This window comes from Dermacentor andersoni, chromosome 2 (assembly GCF_023375885.2).
Source record: "Dermacentor andersoni chromosome 2, qqDerAnde1_hic_scaffold, whole genome shotgun sequence".
NCBI lineage: Eukaryota > Metazoa > Arthropoda > Arachnida > Ixodida > Ixodidae > Dermacentor > Dermacentor andersoni.
In genome coordinates, this window is record NC_092815.1 from 102,376,977 (window position 1) to 102,404,205 (window position 27,229).

At 50.4% G+C, this 27,229-nt stretch overlaps 1 protein-coding gene across 9 annotated transcripts in view; it reads right to left on the reverse strand.

Annotated features, from left to right (window-relative positions):
• dlg1 (MAGUK family member discs large 1) overlaps nucleotides 1-27,229 on the reverse strand; it is a 735,259-nt gene that overhangs the window by 18,477 nt on the left and 689,553 nt on the right. For all 9 annotated transcript variants that reach the window (XM_055076706.2, XM_055076707.2, XM_055076705.2 and 6 more), the window contains 4 exons: nucleotides 26,646-26,802; nucleotides 25,719-25,821; nucleotides 3,803-3,902; nucleotides 1,890-2,066 (listed from right to left, as the gene is read on the reverse strand). In XM_055076706.2, coding sequence (XP_054932681.1) covers nucleotides 1,890-2,066; nucleotides 3,803-3,902; nucleotides 25,719-25,821; nucleotides 26,646-26,802 — 537 coding nt within the window. The remainder of the gene's footprint in view (nucleotides 1-1,889; nucleotides 2,067-3,802; nucleotides 3,903-25,718; nucleotides 25,822-26,645; nucleotides 26,803-27,229) is intronic.

Genomic DNA, 27,229 nt, shown 5'->3' on the forward strand with positions numbered 1-27,229 from the left:
CGTCAAATCAACCAACAATACGTTGGGTGCCAAACATGGCCCACCCTGCTGTTGTCACCGATTCTTCGAACGAGGCGCATGGTGGATTAGCGCTGTTGTCCTCGCTGGTTCTCCGAAGGGCGCCAGCACCGCGGGTCGATCGAAGCACGTGCAGCGGGCTGAAATAGCTTTGCAGAGCAGTACCCCTGCAGGCCGATCCTAACAACGCCAATACTGTGAACATTCAACAGGCAAACTTTGCCTTCAACTGTGGCTTCACGGCAACACAGCGCACATTGCCGTGAAGCAATATATACAGGCAAAACTACGTATAACCCGCAACCCTTTTTATTGCGATAACAATTATATGGACACTCCAGGCGCATTTTTGTTGTCGTCGTCGCCGTGATGTTCCGCACAAAGTCGAAGGGCGATAACACCGTCGCCGTGCGTCGTATGCTGTATGTTCGAGCGAAAGCACGCGAGGGAAGCCGACGAGCACGGCTCAATCAGGCGCGCACGAAGGAGAAAGTGGAGAGCAAACGGCCTGGCGTCTTCCGCGCGAAATGCCGTGAGGGGAGGGGGAGGGCGGCGTTGTGCTCCGGCAGCAACCGCGCATTTCGTGCATTTCGTGACCGGGTGCAAGGGCGACTGACGATCGCGGCTCAATCTCGCGCGCCATATATGGAGGAAAGGAGGGAGGCAGTGCGGGAAGGGGAGGGGGGGGGGGGGGGGCGGCTTCGACTCTGCCAACAAGTGCCTGCACGGTCGCGCACGCCGTATCTTGACAGGGACCTGTAGACACATTATACCGTTGTGCGCGCTGTGGTTTCGCCGCTCTTGCCTCACTCCGCTCGCTGATGCTGCCGCGGTAGCTCAAACCAGCGTTTTGACAGCGAGTGTGATGTGTTCATGTTTGCCTGTGCGCGCTGACACCATGCTTGTTAATTCAGTTAGTAAGCGAATATTTCCAAGTTCATACGGCCGATAAAATTACTATCCTTACGTGTATAGCTGTGTACTAATTTGCTATCGCAATCGTTGATTCGGCTTTCGGGCGGAACTGCGAGTATTTTATTTCCCGATTAATCGGTGCTGATACGCGTGAAAATAAGCCGCATATAGCTAGTACGCTATGCGCCACCGTAATAACGCAGTTTGCATGTTATTCAAATGCTATTACGCAGCGTGCAACTTGGGACAACAAGCTGAGGTATTACACAACGCTGAGTAACGGCGTCTACGACGTAGTTTAGAACCTCCTATATCCGCTGAATAGCTATTCAGCGGTACCGAAACTAGAGTTCTGGTAACTAGCGCTTAATGGCAAACACGTCATGCAGAGGAGCAGCACTTTCGAAAAACGTGGTTGCAAGTTACTTGTGGCATGGCACACATGACAGATCATACCGCACAAGACCTGTCAGCTCGTGCGCGAGTACGGAATGACATTTGCTGACAGCAAAGAGCGCCAGCTGGAACAGAAAATGTTAACTGTCCATGTGTCACTGCAGGTTTGTTTCCGTTCTAAAATGTGTCTTTCGTTGGCAGATAACAGCATAGTGAGATATATTCATCAGAACTTCTTGTTCAGTAAGCTACACACTTACCATAAGCCATATGAACATGATGGTAGGCTGAATATATGTAGCAGATGCCGTGAAAATGAAAGAAAACCTATACCTAACATACTATCAGCGAAATTAGCGCTGCAAAAAATTAAACTTCCCTGAAATATGGTCTCGAAACTCTAACGTTAAATTTTTAAAAACATGCTGCTGTGTTCCTCTGGCAGGAAGATAGAAGCCATTCACACATATTATTCTCTTGTCATAGCAAGTCAGTTAAACCTCATGAAACAACTAGCTTTCTTAATCTTTAGTGAATAAAAAAAGATGTTCTTCGCGTACCTGCGTTTGCTAGGAATGATGCCGATGAAGTCTTCATGGCCATCTGGGAGAATCTTGCGCGCTTGCCACCACTCGTCGTCGCTTGCGTTGATGACGTGCAAGATGTCACCGAAACGGAACGGCAGACCTCGGCTGGGGAGCCCACTGTCGCGAGATGGCTCGTAGTCGAATAGGGCTCTGCGTCAAACAAACCCGTGCGAATGACGCGGTGATGCGCGCAAACAGCGATTTCATTTGCCTTCTCTCTTGCTTACAGCGGGCACATTAACATGCGCAAGCATCATGCGTCCAGTTGGAACATCGACAGCTCACAAGCGACAATGGCACCAGCTGACAATAGCCGCTTGATTAATTTCAAGCTACATTACAAAGTTGAACAGGAGAACACAGGGTGATGCGCAATATGAAAGATCCGCAAGTACGATTCTCCGCACACATCGTCGGACTTAAAAAAGATGGCGGAACCCTTCGAGGCTAAGACAGCCAGCATGCGGACTGAAGCCGCCATCACCACCGCCCTCTCTCCCTCGCATCGCCCAAGCTTTCGAAACGTGTCTCTGAGCTTCAACGGTGCTGCCAGGGTCCTTCAATACTTTATGAACCGTATTGAAGGACACTGGTGCTACTAATGGGAGCGCGGACATCTTGTTTGGAGCAACTAACATGCGCAGGAAAGTCTGCTCACTGAATTTCACATATCGGCTATTCGTGATAATTACTATTTATTGAATGCCCGACTAATGGAGTAGGAATACAGAAAAAATTGAAAAGTAATTCCGCCGATGGACTTCTAAGATATATATACATATATATATCATAACAAGAAGCCAACAAACATTGACACCAAGGGCAACATAGGGGAAATTACTACATAGTAATTTACATAGTAATTTCCCCTATGTTGTCCTTGGTGTCAATGTTTGTTAGATTGTTATGGTATGCTTAATAAAAATCTGGCCCCTCGGTTAACCCCCTTTCTTTTGGTTTATACATATATTTAAATAGATACCTACGCTTCCTATGGCTACAGTGAAGGTACACCACAGAGAACACTCGTTTAGGTAACACGTATTGCGGCAAGCAAACCCCCCCCCCCCCCCCCCCCCCCCCGCACACACACACACTTCGGGCGGCGCAGGTGCGCTAACCTGCAATACACTCATGCAGCAGCGTGCCACCGTCAAGGTGCTCTGCAGGAAAGCTACCCTCTGTTCCGCTGCCGTACGTGTAGTCACACTCGCCCGGAAGAGTTCCGTCTTCGACGGTTTGTGCCGCCCAATACAAAACTGCAGTAAACGCACCGCCGGCACGGCACAGGGATTCCACCCGTACACGACGAGTTCTAACCTCAGGCCTGCCTGGCGCCACATGGTTTCGGAGTAGCGCAAGGTAATCAAGTTATACGAGTGCCTCAAAACTGCGCGGGGAGAAAGTTTCCTTGCGCGCCTAATTAAGTCATGCTTGTGGTGCAGATGAGGCACCTCGCATACTGTGCAAGTGCAGTTGGCGCCGGCCCGAACACGAGGAACAGCGCCGTGACCGGAGGCGCAGTCTAACGCAGAACTACGATGGGATTACGCCAATTAAAGGGCCGTCGGCGTTAGAGCATGAAATGGCAATCGAACGACAGCGCGTCTCCTTCAGCAATTTAGGCACGCCGTCATGATGGCCTCCGAAAAGAGCGCCCCCTTCCCGGATGCGGCAAACAGGCAGCTGCTATCGTAACCTTATCGTAAAGGGGGGTTCGCAGACTGGCGTGCACAGATGCGCGCAATTGCAGAATGGGCGCCGAGTAGCAAGCGCGTGAAGTACAACGGTCGCGGCGCGGATTCCTGCACACGTTATAAAATCGAAAGAAGGTACAGAGATTCCGTGCGCACTCAAGAAACGCAAATCGTGGGTAAAATTCGTACCTGACGTAAAGCGACCGCTTCTGAGAAGTCCTTAGGCTGCCCGTTGTGTTCAGCATCTGCTCCCTCAAGTCGTGGATTTTGGCTTCAAATCTGTTGTACTCTGCAGAGAAAAAGAAGAAAAGCAATGGAGGACAGTGAGGCTACCATTCACGGCAAATTCAACAGCATGGAAAGCTCATTTCCGGTCGAGTATAACATACCCGTCTGAAAGGTGAGTTATACAAATTTGAATGCGGTAGTAGAATGTGCACGATGACGTAACGCACCGAAACACGGGATTTGTGGATTGACAATCTTGATCAATGTCTTTATAACGTTTATCTCACTATTCCATCGTAAAATCGAGGCAAAGGTTCTGTCACTGGAAAACAAGTCACGACGTTCGGGGAGGCAGCCGGTACCAAAAATGATCTGTAACCACGAGAGGGCCAGCAACGATAAATTGTCTTGCGTTAGTTCAACAGATATGACCCCACTGTGACCTGTTATAAGCCGACGAGCAAAACGCTTGCAATTCAAAAGGTAAGAGATGATATGTTTTCTCGTGCAGTGGCTACAAATGTTCGCCACACGGCAGCCTGTTGGAAAAAAATGGGGTTAGCTGACGGTGCTTCACGTCGCGGACCGCACTGTGGGCTATCACGGACGGTGGAGGTTGGCGGACAATGATCACCCAGCACTTGTTAACATGCACTGAGATATACCAGCAAACAACGGGACTTTCTGCATTCAGCCCTCATCAGTATGCAGCCATCGCCACCGGAATTCGATCGTAATGAAACTGCGTAAAGACTCGATTCCGCGGCCTCGTGCCAGCTGCGAATGCACCTCTAGGGAAAGTAAGCCGATGAAACGCCGGCGAAACGGGCAAAAAAGACGACGCGTTACGCTTCCGCGTTGTCCACTGCCCGTGCGACGCTGCCATGACCCGGCCTCAGACTCTGTGTTCGACGACTGCGACGTGTCTAGCCATTAGCTGATCTGCGATGCCACAGACTGTACCTTCCAAGTAACCACGGGCAATGGATGTAATTTATCTCTTTCATTTCATTTTGGCAGACGGCGAAGCGGTGATTCAGGCAAAAGGGAGTATCTGATTTGGGCATTACAGAATATCAATTCTTATTTTTGCGCCGATATGAAGTACATCGGGGCAAACTCTTGCAGACCTACTTGGCAAGTGACGTCCGAAACTCGTGCTCCATTCAGTCATAATCGTTGCTCGAGCAACGATTACTTAATGGTTCCTTTTCAACATTTGACCACCACGTGGCATGCTGCAGCTAAACGACATGCTGCGCGCAGAGAAGGGAGGCAATAAGCGGATAACCGCCGAAAACTTAAACCGCAGTGCTGAACCGGAACCAAGCGGCACGAAAAAAACGCAGAACTTAGCTTATTTTCAACACAAACGTGAAGTGGGTCATTCCCTCACTCCGGGACGAAAGCTGCAAAGGAAAAAAAAAAAACAACCTTTTTGTGTTTTTTTTTTTTTTTTTTTGTTCCATAGTTCGACTACATGTGCTCTGATTCCATCCACGAGTTGGTTGCGTGCGCTTAAGGATCTGAATCGCAGGAGCAAAAAATGAATCCGTTTTTGCGGGCTGCTTTCGTGCAGGATTACAGCGCTAGTACCGCACGCGTTTTCCTCCTCGTTTGCTGCACAGATAATCAGCCGAGGTGGCTGTGATACGCCATGGCGATCAGCCGCAGGGAAAGGCTGCGGGATATATGTTCGCCGGGTGCGGCCACATATAATGATCGGGGAGGGCAGTGATCTGCAAGAACACCAGGCAGTCAAAACTAATCCGCGACAGCGGCTCTCATTATATATGGCCAGGAGCTGCACCGGAACGCTAAACCACATAAGTGAATTAGTAGCATGTGCGCTTGCGGGGAGTCACGCGCTTCGGTAATTAAGGAACTTGCTTTGCCGGTTAAATGAACTCGCCAGAGGCTCCGGAAAGGCTTACAAAGCACGGCCGTGTTACAAACCATGCATCTGATGGGCGGGTGCATTTTCTTGAAGGCGATGCGTCAAAACGAACATGTCGGCGAAATAACGGGCGATTGTGTACGCTAGACAGTATACAAAATAATAGCTGCATGCAGTAGCTGAGCTTGCGCTTAACACTGTTGCGTGCCAATTCATGCAGCGCGCGGCGAAACGTAACGTATTAAAATTTTCTGAAGATTTAAGTCTCACCTACAAGTGTCACACAATGGCGTCACCGGCTTCTGCTGGCGCGGAAATAGGGCGATGTCATCGCGCGACGGGTTGTAATGAGTACACGACCATTATAACGCAAGCACGCCGACTCAGGAACCAAGAAACCAACCTAAAATGCAGGTGCGCCGCGCAGAAAGTCAAGAGCGCACGCAGCAAGGAGGCTTAGCTTCACGCGCGCGCAAGAAAGGCCAATATGCGAAGCTTGGCAACGCGAGAAATATAGGCAAGCTCCAGCTTTGCCGATATTCCCACATGCACCTCAGAAGGTGACACAGAACTATTATTCGCAACGAGCGCCTCCACGTAGTTCGACAGACAAGGATGAACCACGTGATTGAGTCGAAATTACACGCAACAGTCTCCGCGAGGATCTGCGCTGGTGAGCGCGCGGGCTTTGTCCTCTGTCATCGCATAGTGCTATAGGAGGAAAATTGAATATATATATATATATATATATATATATATATATATATATATATATATATATATATATATGCGTGTGTGTGTGTGTGTGTGTTGTAAAGACGTTTATGTTTTACGTGCCGAAACCACAACCTGATTATGAGGCACGCTGTAGTGGGGGCTTCGGATTAATTTTTATCACCCGAATTTCTCTAATGCGCACCAACCAATGGACGGTACACGAGCGCAATGTGGCCGCCGCGGCCGGGAACGAACCTGCGACCTCGAGATAAGCGGCGCAACGCCATTATAGCTATAGTGTACTAATTATAGCCACATGGGTATACCGCGGCGGGTCGACAAAGTGACGAGATAAACGTGCGTGATACTGGAAGACGAAGTTTCATCGAGACAGGTGCGGCAGGAAGGTTGAGTGCGAAAGCGGCACAGTGCTCCAGTCGACGGGCGCTTTTCGTAACGCGGCGAAGGCAAACATCTGCCGTATGTATACATAGACAGGCACTTAACTCCTCTTGGACGAAGAACTCCGAGCAGAGGGACAATGGTGACGAAGGGAACAATCCATTACTAGTTTCCCAGCTACTAATCATTCTAGCGGGAGCACGTTTTCTTTCTTTTTTCTTCTTTTTTTTTAGGGACCGTGCTGTATAGATACCCAAGTACACTAGGCTACGCCCAGCTTTAGAAACTGGCAGAACCTACATCTACAGTTAGCAGACGTTATCGCGGTACTGCGTACAACAGAACGCAAATCAGCTAGAGTGCAAAAGCAGCTACGCCTATTAGTTTGGGCCGTGCAGTTCACAGCGCCGCTGGCATATTATTTTCTTGGGCACACACGCGTCGCCTTGCCGTCGTCCGCCATGAGAAAAATCCCTCCGTTCTACAGGCACCAAATTAAATTAAATTATCGGGTACTGACGTCCCGGAACTGCACGGCCGGTGTCAAGGGGACGCCGTAGTCGAGGGACCGGATTAATTTCGACCATCCGGGGTGGTCCCTTAACGCGCGGCCAACATGCACGGCACACGAGCGTTTTCGCATTCTGCTTCCTTCGGAATGCAGCCGTTGCGGCCGGGTATCGAACCCACCACATCGTGCTCAGTATACAAACAGAAGCATTTCGATGCTTCGTTCAGAACGGTCCATGTGAAGCGGATACCGCGGTTCGCCGGAAGTCGAATCTGCCCGTTGCATTGACGCTTCATTTACACGTGTAAGATAATTTACATCCTTAAACGCGGGAAGGACTGTAGATCAATCTATATCTCACACCCTTACAACCAAAAGGGTGCGAGGACGTGAGTTATAGATCGATTTACCCCTTTATTCACTTTTAGGGGCGGAAATCATTTTGCAGTGTACAACAGGTGTACGTGTCCGGAACAGTATATACACAGAGCGCGGCGTGCTGCCGTTGCGGGGGCAGCCGTCGCTTGGAGACGGGGTTTGTGTTCTAAAAATTGAGCGCACCACTAACGCTGACAGCATGCACTAACGGCGCGAAACGAGGAGGCGAGGCGTGAACGGCCCGACTAACCGCGACAACAGGCAGCCAACAAAAATATACGGGACAAGGCGGAGTCGCGGCGAACGCGTCATTAGGCCAACTGGTACGCCCACTAAAAAAGACGATGGGACTCTTAATACATGTTCGAATTTTAGGGTACACTAAAGATGAACACTGAACGCTGGTTAGACTATCGCAGTAAAGCATTCTTAAAATTGGCATGGAAGGGTCGATTATTACTTTAAAAGAACAAGAAACAAAAAACATTATGACCAAACTTTCGTTTACTGAGTTACGAAACTTCCGTTTACGAAACTCGGCGCCCAAAAAAAGAGATTCTCGGCTTGCCAAAATGGGCCATTCGCCGATAGGGCTATACACAGATGAACACAAAAGAGGCCCAGAAGGCAGAACACCGAACCAAGAAATGAAAATGATTAAGGAGACGAGCACCTGCCTGGTGCTTATTGAATGAGCACATTAACTTGTTTACTTTTTTTCTTTTTGCATGGCACTCGTGTTATTATTGAGTCGCTTTTCAACTTAAAATGCAATTATCTCAAAACAATGCTTCTTTTTCAACATTTCTTTTATTTATCTCAACAGCCGCAAGTGCTAACGATAAAAACTTTTCTTCAGTATTTAGTGAGAGAACTGGGATATTTACCGTAGTAGAATTATTGCTTCACCGGACATTTACTGGCTAAAAATGCCAAATAATTAGGTACAACCAGTTAAAAAAAAGAAAGAGCATGATCATGTTAGCTTAACATTCTACTACAATAAAAAGAAGAAACAATTCTGAACATGCCGACGCAAATATAGTCACGCTAACGCCTACCATTACTGAAAAAAGGGGTCAATAATATGGCCTAAAATACGTGGCAGGTATAGGGCTTACCCTGTCAACCTTAACCAACAAACAATTAACAAGAGCCGAGTAAACGACGCCAAAATCTATGACGTCACGGCGACCACGCACGTGCGGGAAATACAGGGTGGCGTCGCTTCATGTCATTCGTTCTTGCGTATTCTCTGGCCCATCAGGCCTCCTCACGGGACAAGGGCTTGCAGATATCGCGTCTTCACTGACACAGCTTGACTTCATATATTTGACCGTGTGCAGACCCGTCAACGACCGACGGTCTCATCCAAGAAGCCCAGAGTGCACTAATGGAGGGAAAGAGCAGGGATAGTAAACGGCGTAAGGTGGAATGCACCGAAGACTGCGTAAACAAACCTCCTTCATTTTCTCCTTCAGCTGCTCGCGCGGTGGCAGACGATCGTGCAGTCGGCGCGAAGAAGCTGACAGAACGCGGGATCTGACTTAAAAGCTGAATATTTACTCAGTCCTGGGAACGCAACCTGCTAGCAACTCGGACTTCCAGCCTGTATACGACAATATATGTACGAACAACGTATAACAGTGTTGCGCGGCTTTACTCGCGCTAGCGGTCACAAACTTCTCGAAAGTTCAACGCTTTCACATATCTCGCGGTCCGTAATTTTTTGACTTCGACCGTGCATATGAATTCGCTCCCAGAAGTCAACCACTATACTGTTCCTGTAACAGCTGTGTAGTAACTGCTAAGATGCATGTAAACCTGCCTAACGATCCTGTTCGCCAGGGAATGTATTAACAGCACTTTCATTATAGTATCATCATCATCAGCCTGGTTACGCCCACTGCAGGGCAAAGGCCTCTCCCATACTTCTCCAACTACCCCGGTCATGTACTAATTATGGCCATGTTGTCCCTGCAAACTTCTTAATCTCATCCGCCCACCTAACTTTCTGCCGCCCCCTGCTACGCTTCTCTTCCCTTGGAATCCAGTCCGTAACCCTTAATGACCATCGGTTATCTTCCCTCCTTATTACATGTCCTGCCCATGCCCATTTCTTTTTCTTGATTTCAACTAAGATATCATTAACTCGCGTTTGTTCCCTCACCCAATCTGCTCTTTTCTTATCCCTTAACGTTACACCTATTATTCTTCTTTCCATAGCTCGCTGCGTCGTCCTCAATTTAAGTAGAACCCTTTTCTACTTAAATTAAATATAAACTTAAATACCTTAAATATAAACTTAAATATAACGCTACCGAAACGAATAGCGCGGGCCCACTAGCTGTAAAGTTAGGAGACGCCGAAGATCGCAAGATGTTCGTGCTCACATTCTGAGCTTAAGACGTAACTATATAAGTTATACTCACACCTATCACGATAACTCCACCCTTCTAAATGTTATACTGACGCACGCAACGACTCCCCTAAGGTCACGTGCATGCGCTGTTCGGAGCCAAGCGTATCAATGCAGCTTTCTTCACAGACGGTACTTGCTAACGACGCCTTCTCTACTAAAACTAACTTAACGAGCCGGAAGCTCCCTTACGCATTCAAGAAAGGGCAGTCTTCAAAACCTCGTCGCAACCGAACACTTCCGTATTCTTCTCCGTCTGCCCTTTCAGTGAAGGAGTATTAAATCACTCAAGAGGAATCCATTCCCCCCAGCACAAAAGCGACCCCATCTATCGCGAGAGCGCTGCTCTACATTCAGCCTTAGAATTGAACCGGCGCGGCCTTTCAATGATAAATCGAACCTGTCCTGATGTCAGTAAACGCAGTTTCTTACTGATTCCTAATCTTCCATCCTGAACGGAAGCTAAGCGTCGTGCTGCCTTTCAACGGCCTCACTTCATACGCCATTCGAAAGCTAACACCTGAAGCAGCAGCACCACGTGACAGCTTGACGACACGTCGAGCTCTTCTTTACGTATATAGCGACTCCCTTTTTGCGTTAATTGACGTTAACCTAGTTAGCGCGGCTCGGTGGACACATGCCTTGGAAGGGTTCACCGTCACCCGTCCGACGACCCCTAGTGGCGAGAGTAGTTCCAATTCAGTGGCCGCCGCTGCTCAATAGGGAAAACACATAGGGAACTTCCATGGGGGGTGGAGGGAGGCGGGGCTGGTTTTGTAAACGTCCCGAGAACAGATTGGTGCCCAAGACGTTACGTAATTTTTTTATATCTCTGATTAAAATTAAATTCAGGGCTTTCTTTCTTACCTGCCAAAATCACGATCTGATAATGAGTCACGCCGTGTATAGTGGGGGGCTAAATTAATTCTGACCATCTGGGGTTGTTTAATGTGCACCAAATGCGCATCACATGAGCGTTTTTGCATTCGATCGACCCCCATCGGATTGCCCGGGATCGAACCCACGACTTCGTGCTAAGCGGCGTGCGGAGGCAGCGAGTTAAATGGAACAAGAAGTATGAATAGTTTCCTGCGCGCATACGGTCTTCAGTGAGAATGACAACATGAAAAGCAACGGGAAAATTGATAACACCTGCTTTGTCAGAAATGTGTTGTCATAGCAAAGTTCCGGACAGGCAAAGAAAAAGAAAACTTACACAAGGACACTCACTTGGTAGCGAGTTACAAGCGTCAGGAAACAAATAAAACCTTGTAGAGAAACATGACGCTATTGACTCAAGGGGAGTATGGCAGAGGAAGCGACAGCACAGCGGGTCACTGCTATGCGTGACCTCGTCGATTTTGTAGCGATCAGTCATCGACCGCACAGGCCTTGCAAGTCTTCTCGCGAAAAAGCGGCGCTCTCCGTGTTCGCAATGTTCGCAAAGGAGGAAGCGGGAACCGTTCGCACAAGTATCTCGGAAGCTCGAGACGTGATGGCCATTTAATGCTGAACTGGAAGGCTGCCTGCCATTCTCTTCGTTCCATACGATGATTGCTAGTAGTAGAAGTAATTGGTCGGTTATTTTAATAACATAAAGAAAATGAAAAGTCGTATGATTAATGCTGACCGCACTGTAACTGTCCAGCTACATCTACTGTCACGTAAACGTCAGCAGCGTCAAAGTGGAGGTATCCGACAGGCTGACACGCAAGGCGTATAAGCAAGTGCTCGGACTCCAACCCGCAACGGCTACTTTTCGCCTCGAGGAGATAAGGGTGTACAACAACGCACGGGAAATTATAGAGGCCCACCTGGTAAACCAGAAGTAAATGCTACAACGCACAACAGCGGGACACTGCGTCTTGAAATGTCTCGGATATTCCGTACGGAAGACCAGCGCACTGACAAAAATACCAACACGAATACAGGAAACTATGCACGTCTCACCAATTCCCAAGAGACATGCACCCGAACTTCCACAACAGGCGGCGACGTGTCCGAGCGCAGGCGCTTGCGAGGAATGTCTTGTACGTAGACGCGGTCAGCACCGCAAGAAGCACTGCATTTGTCACCAGCGTAGCCGACAATCACGTGACCGAAATAAATGCGCCGTCGGTTTCCAGAGCGAGCACTGCAGAGACAGAGGAACTAGCGATAGCATTAGCTATCACGACGATACCGCACTGCAGGAGTGCGTCATAGTTTTGAAGGACTATCAGACGGCATGCAGAAATTTTTCCAAGGCCAAGATTTTCAGGGCTGCATATCGCATTCTGATTGGGGAGCACCAGCTCCCGCCATATATACAAGTCGTGTGGACTCCGGGGCATGAGTCCTTACGCGGCAATCAGCAAGCACACGCCTACGCCCAAGCGCATGCACACCGGGAGCCGCGAGAGAGTCACGCCGAGAAGTTGCACCCCGAGCCCATGCAGTTAACACTACCGCCGCCTCATAATGCTCTGACGCGAGAGGAAGCCGTCATATAGCAAAAACTCCAAACAAACACATACCCTCACCTGAGTCTCTACTACGCTATACATCCTGCGCTATATTCCTATAAATGCCCACACTGCGATCAATGGAAAACGCTTTACCAGATGGTATGGGCTTGCGCAAGGACACTACAGCTCGCACCCATAACACACCCCACAACACGGCAGTGGGAGGCAGCGCTGTCCAGCTAAGACTCCACGGACCAGCCCAACCTGGTCAACCGAGCGAGAAGGGCAGCTAAGGCCAGTGGTCGCCTGGACTAAGGAGACCACCCATTGCACAGCGGAAGAGCTACCTACACTCGTGTGCTCTTTTCTATAAAGTTTACTCTCTCTCTCTCTCTCAGCAGTGTGGCTATACGGTTGAAAGGGAGGGGCGGAAACTGACAGGGAGAGAAGGTAGAGAGAGAGAACAGATGCAGAAGAGGAAAATTGTATACCTCCTGAAATTACGCGAAGGAAACAACTAACCACGTGATACAGAAAGCGTTACGAATGATTCACTAGCAAGCACAGGCGATAGCAATGAAAGCGCACGTGAAGTTTGTTGGCAAGCTGACCTCAAGAAAAACGAGCTAGATGCCTAGACGTAATACTGAAGGGAACAGTCACCTCAGCAAGTGCGATCACGAAATCTCTTAGTGACCCGAGAAATCCGGAGCACTTCGAACTTAAAGAGCACCTTGCGAAAAAGCAGAAAAACAATATCGGTGAAGGAGGAAAGCACGCTCTCTCCGGGTAATTTGCTACAGCGCCGCTTCCTTCCTCTGACGACAGAGGAAGTGCGGGCAGACGAGGGAAGCGGCGGCATCACAGACGAGACGCGGTGCTCTCTTTCCCGCGCGCGACAAAGGGAGCCCCCCCCCCCCCCCCCCCCCCCCCCCCGACACACCGCCGAGGGTTCCGCGCGCGACTGTGAAGCCATGGTCTGTGCGCTGTCAGCGGCGCGTGGCTTCCGAGTCTGAGTCAGCGCGGCGCCACGGGAGGAGAATGCAAACGACGGGAGCACGAAAGCGAGGAGTGGGGTGGCAATCTGGCTCACCGCACAGGGTGCGTGGCGCGGGCATTTGAGCCTCACGCGCGACCACGGGACGACGCTCGCCGGATGGTTTCCAGGGCTACGCTATAGATGCACACATGCAACGCAGGCGACGACGGACGAGAAGCGCGGCCTTCCCGGGGACCGCGACGGCAGAACGTGAGCGAAGACGGCGGCGGTCGACGAACGCAATAGGTGGTCGTGGGCGGCCAGGCCGGAACCAAGAAGCTCTCGCTGGGCATAACACGGTCCGCGGGGGCCTCAGGGAGAACACGGTGCCGGAGCGGGTGTAACACGGCCGAGCATGGCAACACACGCCACGCTCTCAGAGATCGTCCACAGGATCACGCGCGCACAAGCACACACGCACACGCACGCACGCACGCGGTGACGCGCGCACTTGTGAATGAGACCGGGCGAACTCGAACGCCGGCGTCCGGAACTTCGACGCGAACCGCGCGCTCGTCGAAGCCACCGGGAGCCGGCCAGCCGGCTTGATGGGCTGTGCCGCGTGTCTGGAGCGTCGTCAGTCGGGACCCCGGAGGCGAGTAGGAGGAGTGGGTGCGCCGGGCCCGAGTCGAGAGTCCCGCGCGGATCGATGGGCGCATGCGTTGTCGGTGGCAGGGGCGGACGCCGCGCGCTGCGACGGAGGGGAACGCCGGCCCGGCGAACGCGCTCGCACGCGCCGCCGGTGGAACATGCCGCCGCCCACTGCCGCTGCCTCCTGGCGTCAAGCCGCCTCGTTCAAAGATTCATGGGAAAGAGGAATTAGGCGTCCCGGGCACTGTCTGTTGTGCACCACCGGCGCCCCACGGCACGGCATGCGCGTGAACGAGGGGGAAATCATAACGGTGCAGGTACACCGAGTCAAGGTGGAAGACGCCGCGACGTCACTGTAACTAACGGGCGAATAAAACGCGCCAACAAAACGGCGTAGAGAAGCGATCAGAGTCAATTAGCACGGAAGTACGTCACTCCGCGGTCCGACAGCGCCCCTATTTCGCCCGCTATTGAGCCGCTCGATCCGAGAGGAGGGGGCGAGCATCGATTCCCCCGCTTCCTTTTCCGCGACACTGCCACCATTGCTTCTTCCAGGAGATGCACCTCGCAGAGGTGCTTTTCATGAGCATCGAACGGTAGCGGACAGAGCGACGCGAATGGTCTCATGCTCGGGCGACCGCGTTCAGACGCAACCAGGTGAAAGATTGGCTCAGCGCTCCCTCGCCAGCCCCCTCCATGCAAACGGGGGACACCAATCGCGTTGTCCACAAGAACCCCATACTCTCCTGGTATCTGGCGCAAACTTATCGCAACAAACACAACGGTGTGTTAAGAGAATCGCTTCGAGTAAACTGCTTCATTTACAAAGACTGTCAGTCGCCTTTGGAATACGACCTGAACGGTCCGGGAAGTCTAACTACAGAAATTATCATACCGATCAACCCAGAAATGAAAGTAATGCTACAAACCTTGATTCTACATTCGCCATGAACGTACAGGTTGGTAGAGGGTAGTGAACTTTTAGGGGAAACACCACAGCTGCATATAAGCCTGTCTGCATTCATCTCCCCCTCCCTGCTATACGGAGGAGTGGGCGATATGAAGCTTAATGAAGATATGCATGTAGAAACATACATCTCCGGGTTTTACTACGAATTTAAGTGCCTTGAGCGTTCAAATACTATTGAGATGTTCCCCCGGAAACTCGACGACCCTGTACAACGCAGCTGTGTCGCAAGAGCGTAGATGGTACGGCATGAAAAATGTGCGCGCATAAACGTACCATCAAGAACCCTTCAGAAGCGTTCAAGAGCCCGCATCAAATAGCTGTGTGTTGCGTAAGTGGATTTGGTAAGACTATACTTTGTAAATCACTACGAGTAAATGTTAACCGCGGACACTGTCACTTGAGTCGCCGCTGTCTTAACTTGGTTCGCACGCTCGGCGCTTTTGAGAAAAGCGACGTTTTGCAACTTCTTGGTATACGCGGGTGTCGTTCGGCGACCACAGATGCTTTAGAATCTACCATGCGATTAGAATTAACGTCACCAATACGCTCGCCGTCGCATACGACATGGCCGTCCGTGTCATGTTCAAGCCATGTCTCATTCCTGGAAATAACTGTAATGTAATACATGAATCACTCACCACGTCGTAGCTTCTGTCCCGTAATTCTAGGCAGCAGCTTCGTCAAGCATATGCGTACATATATAGCTAGGTCGCGAGAGCGAATAACTGCCGAGATGACGCTGCACGGAGCTTCTCGTACTTCCGCATACGCACGCACGTGCAATGCACGTCAACACCCGATGCATTGTAGAAAAAAAAAAGTGAAACACTACTCATTCCTGACAGCACAATGAAGCATGCACACCGATGGAATGTCATGCTTGACCTTCCGCTGGCAAGAGACAAGTGCTGAGACGTACACTCGACTTTCAAAACATTTGGACATTCACGGGTGCAGCTGTTGAGCGCAAGTTAAAAATATGTCCGGCGAAAGGAGACAAAGGAGAATAATAAACCAGCTGCAGGCTATAGTCGTGTTGTTCAAGTACCGCGGCCAGCTTGCAAGTTCCCGCAGATCCTACCGATTTCGCCGTCTGCAGAAACGCGCGGTTATTAAAGGCCAACTGCAACAATATGCTAGACCGCGTAAAGTCTAGCTTCACGCAGTGCAGATATTGAGCGGCCTCGGTGCAAAATTTTAACCTTGGAATACGAGTGGGTGCGTCACAAGAAGCTCGCGAAAGTAGACATTGTTGATGCGGAAATCGGAGAGGGAAAAAAGACGAATAAAGAAAAATCAAGCACCGCCATTAACACTCGTCGGAAATGACGCAGAACTCGGAACGTTTAGAGTCAGCGCGGCTCCTCGGCATGACGTCCCACCTAGATTTATAAGCGGCGCGCCGCGCGCCAGAAATCTCGGAGGCCGTGGTCTACGAATTGCGTCATACTTGCTAAGCACCAAGTGCAGGCTTCGTCTGCTTTGGTGCTATTTAAAGACGATCACCAGCCCTACACCTTTGCTGAGATTGCTTCACTAGTACAAATACTATACTCATTTTTACCCAACTTAGTCGAACTGAAATTTCGTTGCCGTTGGCGGTCTGTAAATACGCACGTGCGGCGCCTAATCCCAAAGAGAAGAAAGTCTGTTACAGTAAAACGTACGCAAACGTGCCGTCTGTTACCTCATGCGGCCACCTAAATGAAATTCGCACTTTCCACAGAAGGGGAGTACTTATAAACGTTCAATCCAGAACGCGCTAAACGACACCAATATTAACACCGATATAACCACTACACAACCGATGGCACCGGCAGCCGGCGAAGTTTAATTAAATTCCGCGGGTTTACGAGCCTAAACTACGACATGACCACGAGGTGCACGTCATATAGTGAAGGTCTGCGGATTAATTCTGGCCCCCTGGGGGTACCTTAACGTGCACCCAGTGCCTTGTACACGTGCATGGACGTTATCTGCATTTCGCCCGGCGCAATTTAACCCCTCGACGATGAATAACGCGCAGCGTACACCGGCTGCCACATTTCTTGCGCCCGAACGTTACATCCGCGGCTCACAAACGCGAACAAACGGCGGCTCGCCAAGCTAACGAAGAAGGACGGTGCGCATCACGCCGGAAGGAAGTGGGGACCAGTGGCGCATAGCCTTCGCTATACGGCTTGGGCGAAGCTAAGCAGAGATGGATAGCACTGGGCGAATTTGGTCTAGACGAGAACAGGAAAATAGAAGAGAAGGAAAGGGGGGGGGGGGGGGAGGCTACGTTCTGTTACCGCAGGAGGAGGTTGCTGTAAACGCGAGCTATTTTACTTCTAAACCAATCTCCCTGGTTAACTCAGACGAGTGCGGGGCATTTCGTTGACCCGAAACAAGACCGCCGCTTTCCGCGGAGACCGAAAAATACATTTAGAGGGACGAAACGCGAAACAGCCGGGCGCACGAATGAGCCGAAATGCCTATGGAATTGTGGAACAAATTTAACCTCGTACACTCTACTACACCATTTCATCATCCACTACTAGCACCACCATGGTCAGTATATTTTATGCCCACTGCGCAGGAGGAAGTTCTCCCCCCATCAATCTCCAGTTATCCCCGTCTTGCGCCAGATGACATAATTCTATGCCTGCGAATTTCATAATTTCGTTACATGTGCACCACCCATAAAGCTCTTCTGCCATTCACCGAAGCAAAGATCTTGGAAGCCTGGCGTCACAGTTCATTAGTCCGGAAAGCCATACGAGCGCTTCTTCGCTACCTGAATGCAACAGACTTCAGTGCCTGACTGTAGACATCCTGCACATAACTTAATGCATGTGATAGTGCGATAGAGAGTTGTTTTCTTTCTCTCTCTCTTTCACTCCATCCCCCTCCACACGTGTAGGGTAGCAAACCGGACTCAGTATGGTTAACGTTCCTGCCTCTCCTTCCTCCCTTATTTCTCTCTCTCTCGACTGCGCTTCCCTTCCCTTGGCACCCATTCCGCGTAAACAGTTATGTGCCCTATCTAACTATTACGTGGCGCCTGTGAACCCTCCATTTCCTCGTATTCTCAACTATATAGACTATCGGCAACTTCCGTTTGCTCTCTCATCCACACCGCTGTTTTCCTGTCTCAAGCTTTACGCTACGCCTAACACTTTTCATTCCAACGCTCGTAGCAGGCTCTTCACGATTCGATAACGTGTTCCGCAGAGGGTAGGCTCAATACAGAGCTTACTTCTGAATGCGAATAGCGTGCGTTCCTCTGCGAATATCCCTCTCATAGACCTGCCCCGTTTTCGTACATACGAGGGCATTAATGGTGGCTACTCGGAGCGCTCAGTATATCTCCCAGATGCTCCCCAAATCTTCGCGTGCTCGCAATGCTTCTTTTTTTTTTTTCAGGCTTTTCCGTTTCTCCAGTTCATTTGCCGGAGTCCCAACGCAGCACCGAGTGCTCCCGCGGATACACTATGGGCGCTAATAACAGAGTCCTCTGAAACGGGGCGCGAGGGTACGTAGACCAAAGCGACAAGCTCACTACCGCAAAAACACGCAATCAGTGGAGCACCACCGTAATTAATCGTCACACGCTGCGGAGGGGAGAGAAAGAAAGAGCGCCCCTTGGAAACAACGATTCCTCTTTACAAGGGACGTGCCGACAGACAAAGGAAACAGCGGGGAGGCAAGAAAGGAACCGGGGACGCTGAGCAGGCGCGAATGCTTCATCAACGCGTTGCGCGCTATGGAGCCTTTCAGGAGCAAGGAAGCGAAACAGGAGCGTCGGCGTCGGACACAGTAATGACTGATATGTGGACGCATACAAGAGATAAAATTAAAGAAAGAGGAAGGGAGAGAGCTAAAATGGTGGCAAATGGAGACTGGAATGTGTCGGCAGCTATAGCTATAGGGGCCGGAACAAGGGACGCGCTCTGAATCATGGAGCGCAGCGCATGGGGCGGCATCAGCACTCCGCGGCAGCTGTCGCGCACAAATCCCAGCAGCCGCAGCGTTGGCATCCGGGGTCGGACAAGGAGACTTTCGTCGGCTTCGCGAAAAGCGGCTGTAGCGTAAGGAAGACACGAAAGACGATGAGGAGAGACGAGAGACACGCGCTGAAGGATAACGGCGCGGAACGCGGTCCCACGCGACACGGGGTTCCTATACAGAGAAGCGGAAATATGGTGGTGGGCCATTAATATGGGGCCACCCGAAGAGCTATAGGCCTTAAGGTGGTAACCATCGAGCTAGCTACCGAAGCAAATCGTGTTTCGAAGGCAGACTGCGCAGTTACAGCGATCGGTAATCACTAGTTAGATATACCATACCGGCTTATATGCGGGAGGGGGTGAGTTTCCCGGCGCTGTCCTTTTCTATATATATATATATATATATATATATATATATATATATATATATATATATATATATATATATATATATATATATATATATATCAAAATGGACAAGCGAAGTTATATTAGTTCCAGGTGTCACAGGTCTCGCGCTAACGTCTCCACACGCACTCCGTAACACGTACAAATTAGTGCGGCAATGATCAATGTGTTTTTCTGGCAAGCAGTAAAGACGTGCGACCGAGAGTTGATTTGAATCGGTCAATATATATATATATATATATATATATATATATATATATATATATATATATATATATATATATATATATATATATATATATATATAGCTGTAGGTTTTTTGTCGTAGAACACGAGCTGGAAAACGAACGCAACGACGTCCGAGCCGTTGCGGGTCAGAGTTTGAGCAAGGAATGCGTGACGTGCGAACAGAAGAACGCGAGCACCTACAGTTTTTCTGCATATTGCATGGGCTGGGACACTGTATGCAGTGATCACTCCACCAACTATACCTTGCGTACACCTCCGCATCCATGGGATTTGTTCTAGTGCGTAGCTTGAAACTGCGCAACTGTCGCCACGTAACGGCAATTCGTAGACAATGCACTCACGCTGGCGGCATTGTCCACATTCCCTGAATTTAGCTATTAGGGAGGCCGCTGAACTTACTGTTCGGCATTATGTTCCCTAGCTAATTCCTATACCTGAGCAACGCCCGTGTGGACGAAAGTGGCGGAATATTTGGTTGCTGCTTCGCATTCCGCGGAAGCGGCGAAATTATCCGCGTAAATATCGCTCGGTGCTGCGGAGACGTCGTTGAACGTGACGCTACACACATCAGACGCAAGCCTCCGTGAAAAGTAGACGTCGAGGCAGTCGAATGCGCGCGAGTATGCACGCGAGGACATCACGCAAGGCCACCATTTGCATTCGATTTCCAATAAAGGCCTCGCGGATAGCGAATGTTCGCCCTATCTCACGATTTCCTTTGTCTTAGTGCCCTCGTCGTGTTATGTAGTAGTGCATACTAAAGCTAAAGTTGGCTAGAACACTAACACACACACACTCTCTATCTGTCTAACTCTCTCTAACGCAGTTGCGACAGCAAGCAAACACAGACGAGTGCTTCTACACTAAAGCGTAGAAAACCCTCGAAAGGAGACGCTATCAAGTGCGCGGCGTATACGATACTGTTCCACGCCCACGGCCTTAGACGAGGACACCGCAAACAAGCTCTCGTGTGTATACCATCATAGCTATAGAGAGCGCGCGCGAAGCGGGTTATAAAAAGCAACCGACGCCCACAGACCGCCGTCTGGGAAATGCAAGGCTCTGCCGCAAGGATGGACAACGCCGTGTAATAAGCCATCTTTATGACGAGCAAAAGGAGGATATTGCGGGAAGCGCAGCATGTTTCCCCCGCGATGACGACGTAGCGACGCCCACCCCAACTGTATACCTTGGCTGAGAGCGTTTTCACGAGGCAAGCATGCACGCATATTATACATATATATATATAAACGAGAAGGAAGGGGGTTAACCGAGGGGCCCGATTTTTATTAGTCATATCATAAGAAGCCAACAAACACTGACACCAAGGACAACATAGGGGAAATTACTTGCGCTTAATAAATGGAATAATGAAACGATAAATTAATGGAAATTAAAGTGGATGAATAAACAACTTGCCGCAGGTGGGAACCGAACCCACAACCTGCGCATTTCGCGTGCGATGCTCTACCAATTGAGCTACCGCGGCGCTGTTTCCCCATCCACTTTCTTGGCTATTTATGTGTACTAGTAGAGCCCTGGGAGTGTTAGCCAGCGCCACCACTCACAGACCTTGGCGGCGGACGTGGAACGTCCTTTTTGCCGCAGGCGTCACGAGAACGTGATTGTTGATGTCTGATGAATGTTGATGTTGAAATATATATATATATATCCCACCGCGCTGCAATTATACGAAGCACGTTTTCACAGAGTCCCTGCAAAATGCCGATTATTGGGGCGGCCGCGGCAGTTTGCGGAACGTATACGTACACTGTGCACGCGGAGTACGCACTGCATGCCGCCATCGACCGCCTTTTATACGATCCGCGGCACACAGGTCGCTCGGAGAGCCACAGAGGCATGTCGCGCCTGCAGGATGTCTGGCGCATGCCTTGAATAAGAAATAAGCCTGCAGCTGCACCACTCTCGATCGGATCTGAGCGCGCGCAATAACGAGGAAAAAAACCGCGTACGCGAACCGTTTCATTCGGTTTTTCAGAGACATAAAAGGCCTCGACATAATGCTCGCTATTCGTGTGTTTCCCCAGGTCGTTAACGTACCGAGCTTTCAAGCCGTGCGTATACAGTATCTTCCGTCGTACAAATTCCATTCTCGTAATGACTTTTCTTTCTTTTCTTCTTTTTGTGATAGACGGAAGCGCACACTTTCCATTTAGCTCCTCGAGCATATTATGCGAATTGGCCAAAAGAGAACAGTTTCAAAAAAGTAAAGCGCGACGTTTACAATCCTGAAGCACCGCTGAAAAACCCCGAATCTGCCCTAAAGTACAAGGCAGATTCACACACCGGCAATTTGTTACAGCGAGTTCTCTCTCTAGAAATAATGAAACAATTTTCATTCAAACCATCTCGCCCCTTGCCTGATAATAAAATTGCTGCAATTCCCGTACAACTGAAAAGGAGTATACTCCTTTTCCGGACATTGGCCACAGCCGCAAGCTTCCTCTCAGCAGTTCTCTAAAAGTTCGCATCGTCCAGCCAAGCTTTCTTCCTTTGCTACAAGGACGCTTTCGACGTGACGGAGGAAAGCTCGAGTGCCATATGCGCCCACACCAGCGGTGCATTTGGTGCAGGGCCTAAATGGATTCTACGCTGACTCCTGAATTCAATCACGGTTACAAAAAGAAAAAAAAAGAGAGGAAGAGCAGAAAAGCTTTCCGTTTGAATTGCGCCACATCAATATTGAAAGTGGGCGCTGAGCGAGCAAATGGAATATAGAAAAATGGCTGAATCGTGGTAGTACGGAAGCACTAAGCAAGGGAAGACAGCAGAACGCACAAAAGACGAGACATGTTCTTTTTTTTTTATGCGAATCTTTCTTTGGCTTTTTCGATCATGCTTTGCGTGGACGGCTAGCTGGCCGAGTAAACTGGGCAGATCCAGGAGACAGTGTAATCAAAGGTGATGACTTGGTGGGCGGATCTTGATACCGTAGCACTGTGTCCTCGTTAGCGATTTTAACACGGGTCGATCTTGGGGGCAGTGCAACGTCACAGAACTCACACGTTTCATAGCCTTAAACACCGAACTAGTCAATCAGATCATACCGTTCTTAACGATGCATTCTCACACTTCTGCTCACAGTGTAACACCTGGAAGACGAGCATAAAAAACCATTTCAATGACATTCACTCCTTCCGTTTTCTCGTACGCTTTTCGCAACTTTTCGCCTGCAACTGACATATGATGTTATCGCTAGCCCGAGATGGATTGAAGTATGTAAAAATAAATAAATAAATAAATAAATAAATAAATAAATAAATAAATAAATAAATAAGTGGGTAGCGGCGCGATTATCGTCTCCAGAGCCGGAGAAGAAGAACCACGTTTATGCAGCGATGCCGCACCGTCATAAAATAATAATGATAATGAAAAAGAAACGCTGCAATGTTGAGCAGTTCTTACTCGCACTAGCAGTTTTTCACACTTAGGTTGCCCATATCTCTCGCCGTCTCAAACGTGCGCTGCAGAGTCAGCGCCTCAGGGGGACCCGCTGTGAGGCCAATTGGCGAAACACTACCGCGGAAGAAGCGAAGAAAGCGGAAAGCAAACAGACGCTCGTGTTCGTCGTCCTTCGCGTGTGCCTCTCCCTCTCTTTTATCGCACTCCGGTCCCATCCCCCCTCGCACGGTGAGCAAAGCCCACGGCGGCCACCCATTAAGCGCCGGGCGGGCCGGTCCCCCATCACGCAGCTGCAGGAATGCATCAGCCACCGGCCGCTGGTCTCCTCTTCTTCCAGTCGACAAAACAATGCGCCAGGCTCGCCGAAGGCGCCAACGAAAACGGCGAGCGGCGATGCAACTTTCAGCAGCCCCGGCGTCATGCCGGCGGTGCCCCGCAGCAGAAGCAGCAGCAGCAGCCCATCTCCTAAGCAGCGCCGCCCGTCCGCAGCAGGTGTGGCGGTGCGCTGGCGCAGCGCTATTACGGTGATGCGGCGTCGGCGGCGGCGGAGGACGACGGGGTGGAAGGAGGCAACAGGAGAGCGCCGCGCGAGAGCAGGCGCTCACAGCGAGGTGCGATAGGCGCGGAGGGCGCGCCGTCCACGAGACGGAAAAGCCAGAGAGGAAAAACCGAGGCGGGACTAAACTAAAAGGTGTTGCGTCCGTCAGCGGCCACAGCCCCGTCACCGAGGGACATCAATAGGTAAGAAAGCCGGCGAAAAACCGCCCCACTTGGGAGAGCGCCAAGAAAACAAGAAAAAAAGGCTTTCCCACAATGCTTCCATGTACTGCGGCGAACCTACTTTCGCAGGAGACGCGCAGATAAAATAGCTCTCGATTTTCCCAGAAGACGCCGGCCGCGCCAACGACGACGTTAAAGCGCATAAGCATGAGGACAACGGTAAAAGCTAGAGGAAAGAAGAAAAAAAAAGCGATAAACGAAGTGCGAAAGAAAAAAGCCCAGAAGAAAAGGAAGAATACTAAGGGTGTACAGCGGGTACATAGCGGCGGCGACAGTAAACATATACGGGGAGGTTGTCCGGCGATCGTTGCATTGACGCTGGGGCTGTCAGATGCAGATAACGGGGCTGCCGCTTTTCCGTGGCCACCCCTCGTCGGCCACTGTCGTCACAGCGACAGCGGTCGCGGGCAATGGGCGATCGGCCCTTCTCCGCATCGAAAATTGCGATGCAGCGGAGTGAGGAAAATGGGCTAGTTATTCAACAAAGCTTCCGATTTGCTCTCGCTTCGGTCTTCCGGCTCCGTGTGTATTATATATATACTAAGATCACTGTTTGAACGCAGCATCTGCTGGCGCCATCCATTCATTTCTGCTCGAAAAAAAGAAGCACGCAAGGCGTTGCAATTACAAAAGGGAATAACAAAGTACAGTAGCCGACGCAAAAGTAATGGTCATCATCAATTTGTTCACGGAGAGACGGAAAATGGTTACCAAAACAGTGAATTGATTCGGGATTTCACTCCCCGCCCAGCCCAACTAGTACACTTACATCGCATGCAAATGCGGCTACCACACGACGCAGACCGACTCTGATGCAAGTGCTATGTGACGGCTGAGGATAGCGGCATAATTTGGACATTCAAAGGTGCGTGTAGTCGAGCGTATAGTCGAGCTTATTTCGCACTACTTCCCTACTGATGAACACGAACCGCACGAAGAGGCAACATGGAAAACCACATGAAAGTTTGAGTAAGTACAAGTGAAATGTAAATGAAGAAACTACGCTGTTATACTCTAATCGATTTACGGCCACACTCTAAGGCAGCAGAGCCTAAAACAGAACAATGCACATGGAAGGCTAGGTAGGCGAATTGCCTGAATAATGTAAAGGTAACCCGGCGCAGTGTCCAATTTTCTCATAACGACCACAACTACCTGTATATCTAGGTCGACTAAACTCCATGGCTGATTGGGCCCTCTCTGTAAAGCAAGAACGTCCTCGTGCTACAAGAAACGATGTCTCCATCGATTTGCAAATGAATCGTCAAGCACTGGAAAAGGGCAGAAATGAAAAGCGAAATGAAAGAAACAACAGGAGCAGGACAAGACAGGCGGATAAGTTAACGGCGATATCATAGTGTCGCCAAGAACTGCGAAGCGTGGGGCCACTCGGCCCACTCAAACACCGAGGGTTTACGTAATGGCCCACGCTATTGAATAAACCCACGGCGTGTGGAAGGCTTCGCAGTCACGATCGTCCAGAAGGCAGAGCAGGCCGATATATATATATATATATATATATATATATATATATATATATATATATATATATACACACGGCGGGAATGACCAGGATGGAGGGGGGGGGGGGGGAGAAGTTCGCATTGCCTAATCGAGTCCCAAATGATAAAGAGTGAAAGGGTGCGTGCGTACTCACCATCGGGCCTGTACTGAACCACCATGGTGACCGTGTGACCGGCCCCCTTGAGGGCAGCCGCCGCCTGCTCGTGCGTCGCGTGCCGTAGGTCTACGCCGTTCACCTGCGGAGATGAGGATGAGAGAGAGAGAGAGAAAGAGGAGTTGCAGCGTCGGCTATTCCACCCGGGTTCGACCCGACCCGGAGCAGATTCTGCGACGACAGCACGTTTGTAAGCTTAAATGTCAGGTCCCGTGTCAACACACGAAAGTTCACGCCAGGTCAAATGCGGGGAAACGGAGATGAAGTTAAACGTCTGTACGGGCACACGCGTTTGCGTGGCAGCGCGAAAAGCAGAGGCTCGCCAACCTCGCAGAACAAAGCCAACGTGGTCGAAAGGTCATGAGTTCTCCGGTCTCGTCGCGTCGAAGTGACTCGTGCAGCCCGTGCATGGCACATCTATACTCCGTTCCGAGCAGTACAGTCCAGCCGCCGCGGAGCGGGATGAAAACTGCGAAGGCAAATGCGCCCGCTCGCAGTTCACCGCTCCCTCTGCAGGGCGCGCGCGCTTCGTGGGATTATAAACGCGCTGTATACCCGAACCGTCGCGCACGTGAATGTAGCACGCATGCCGGGAACGCGGAGTCCCACTAATTTATGGTGGTGAAAAACCCGGTGCCTCGGGGTCTAGCCTCTCCGCATATCTGAGAAAAAGGAACGTACACTCTCCTGGGTGCTACTGCTGCGATTTTACAGTGCGCGCGTTTTTACGCCCGACGCAGCGGATGCGGACGTTCCCCGTTCTCTCGGTGCGGATAAATTCGCTCCGGCACTGTCGCTGCGCAGCCCTTGAGCGGTGCTGCATTTCAGACTTCGGTTCAACGCGGCAGCAGACGTGAGTGAAAAAAAAAAAAAAGAAGAAGATGAGGAGAGAGGCGAGAGACTCACGGAGAGTATCTGGTCTCCGCGCCGCAGCTCCCCGCTGGCGTCGGCGGGTGCTCCAGCCAGTATGAAGGAGATGAAGATGCCCTCGCCATCCTCGCCGCCGACGATGTTGAAGCCCAACCCCGTGGGGCCCTTGGCCAGAACTACCTTGCGGGGTTCCCTGGTGGGGAGAGAGAGAGAGAGACACTGAGTCGACGGACATCCGCAGGGTCCCAACACGCGAAACGCACGGCACCGATGGAAAAATAAAAGTTACAGCGGGCCGTCACGCAGAGAACACAAACAGCTCGAAAAGAAGGTGTAAGAAAGCATAACAATACACACTGAGCATACGCGAGCGCTTCCCATTAACGGAATATGGTTAGACTGAGCATCTAAAAAAAGTACAAGAGTTTAAAAAGCGCAAGAGCAGTACACGCAGCAGCAGCAGCAACAGCAGCAGAAGCGGCGGCTTAACGATAGACCTAATCACTTAAATCCATCGGAGGGAATGATGTCGCTTCAGTAACGACACAGAACCCGACGGGAAAGCCGATTAGCGACCGAAAGAGTAGCGTAACCGCATTTATAGCACGCGATGCGTTATG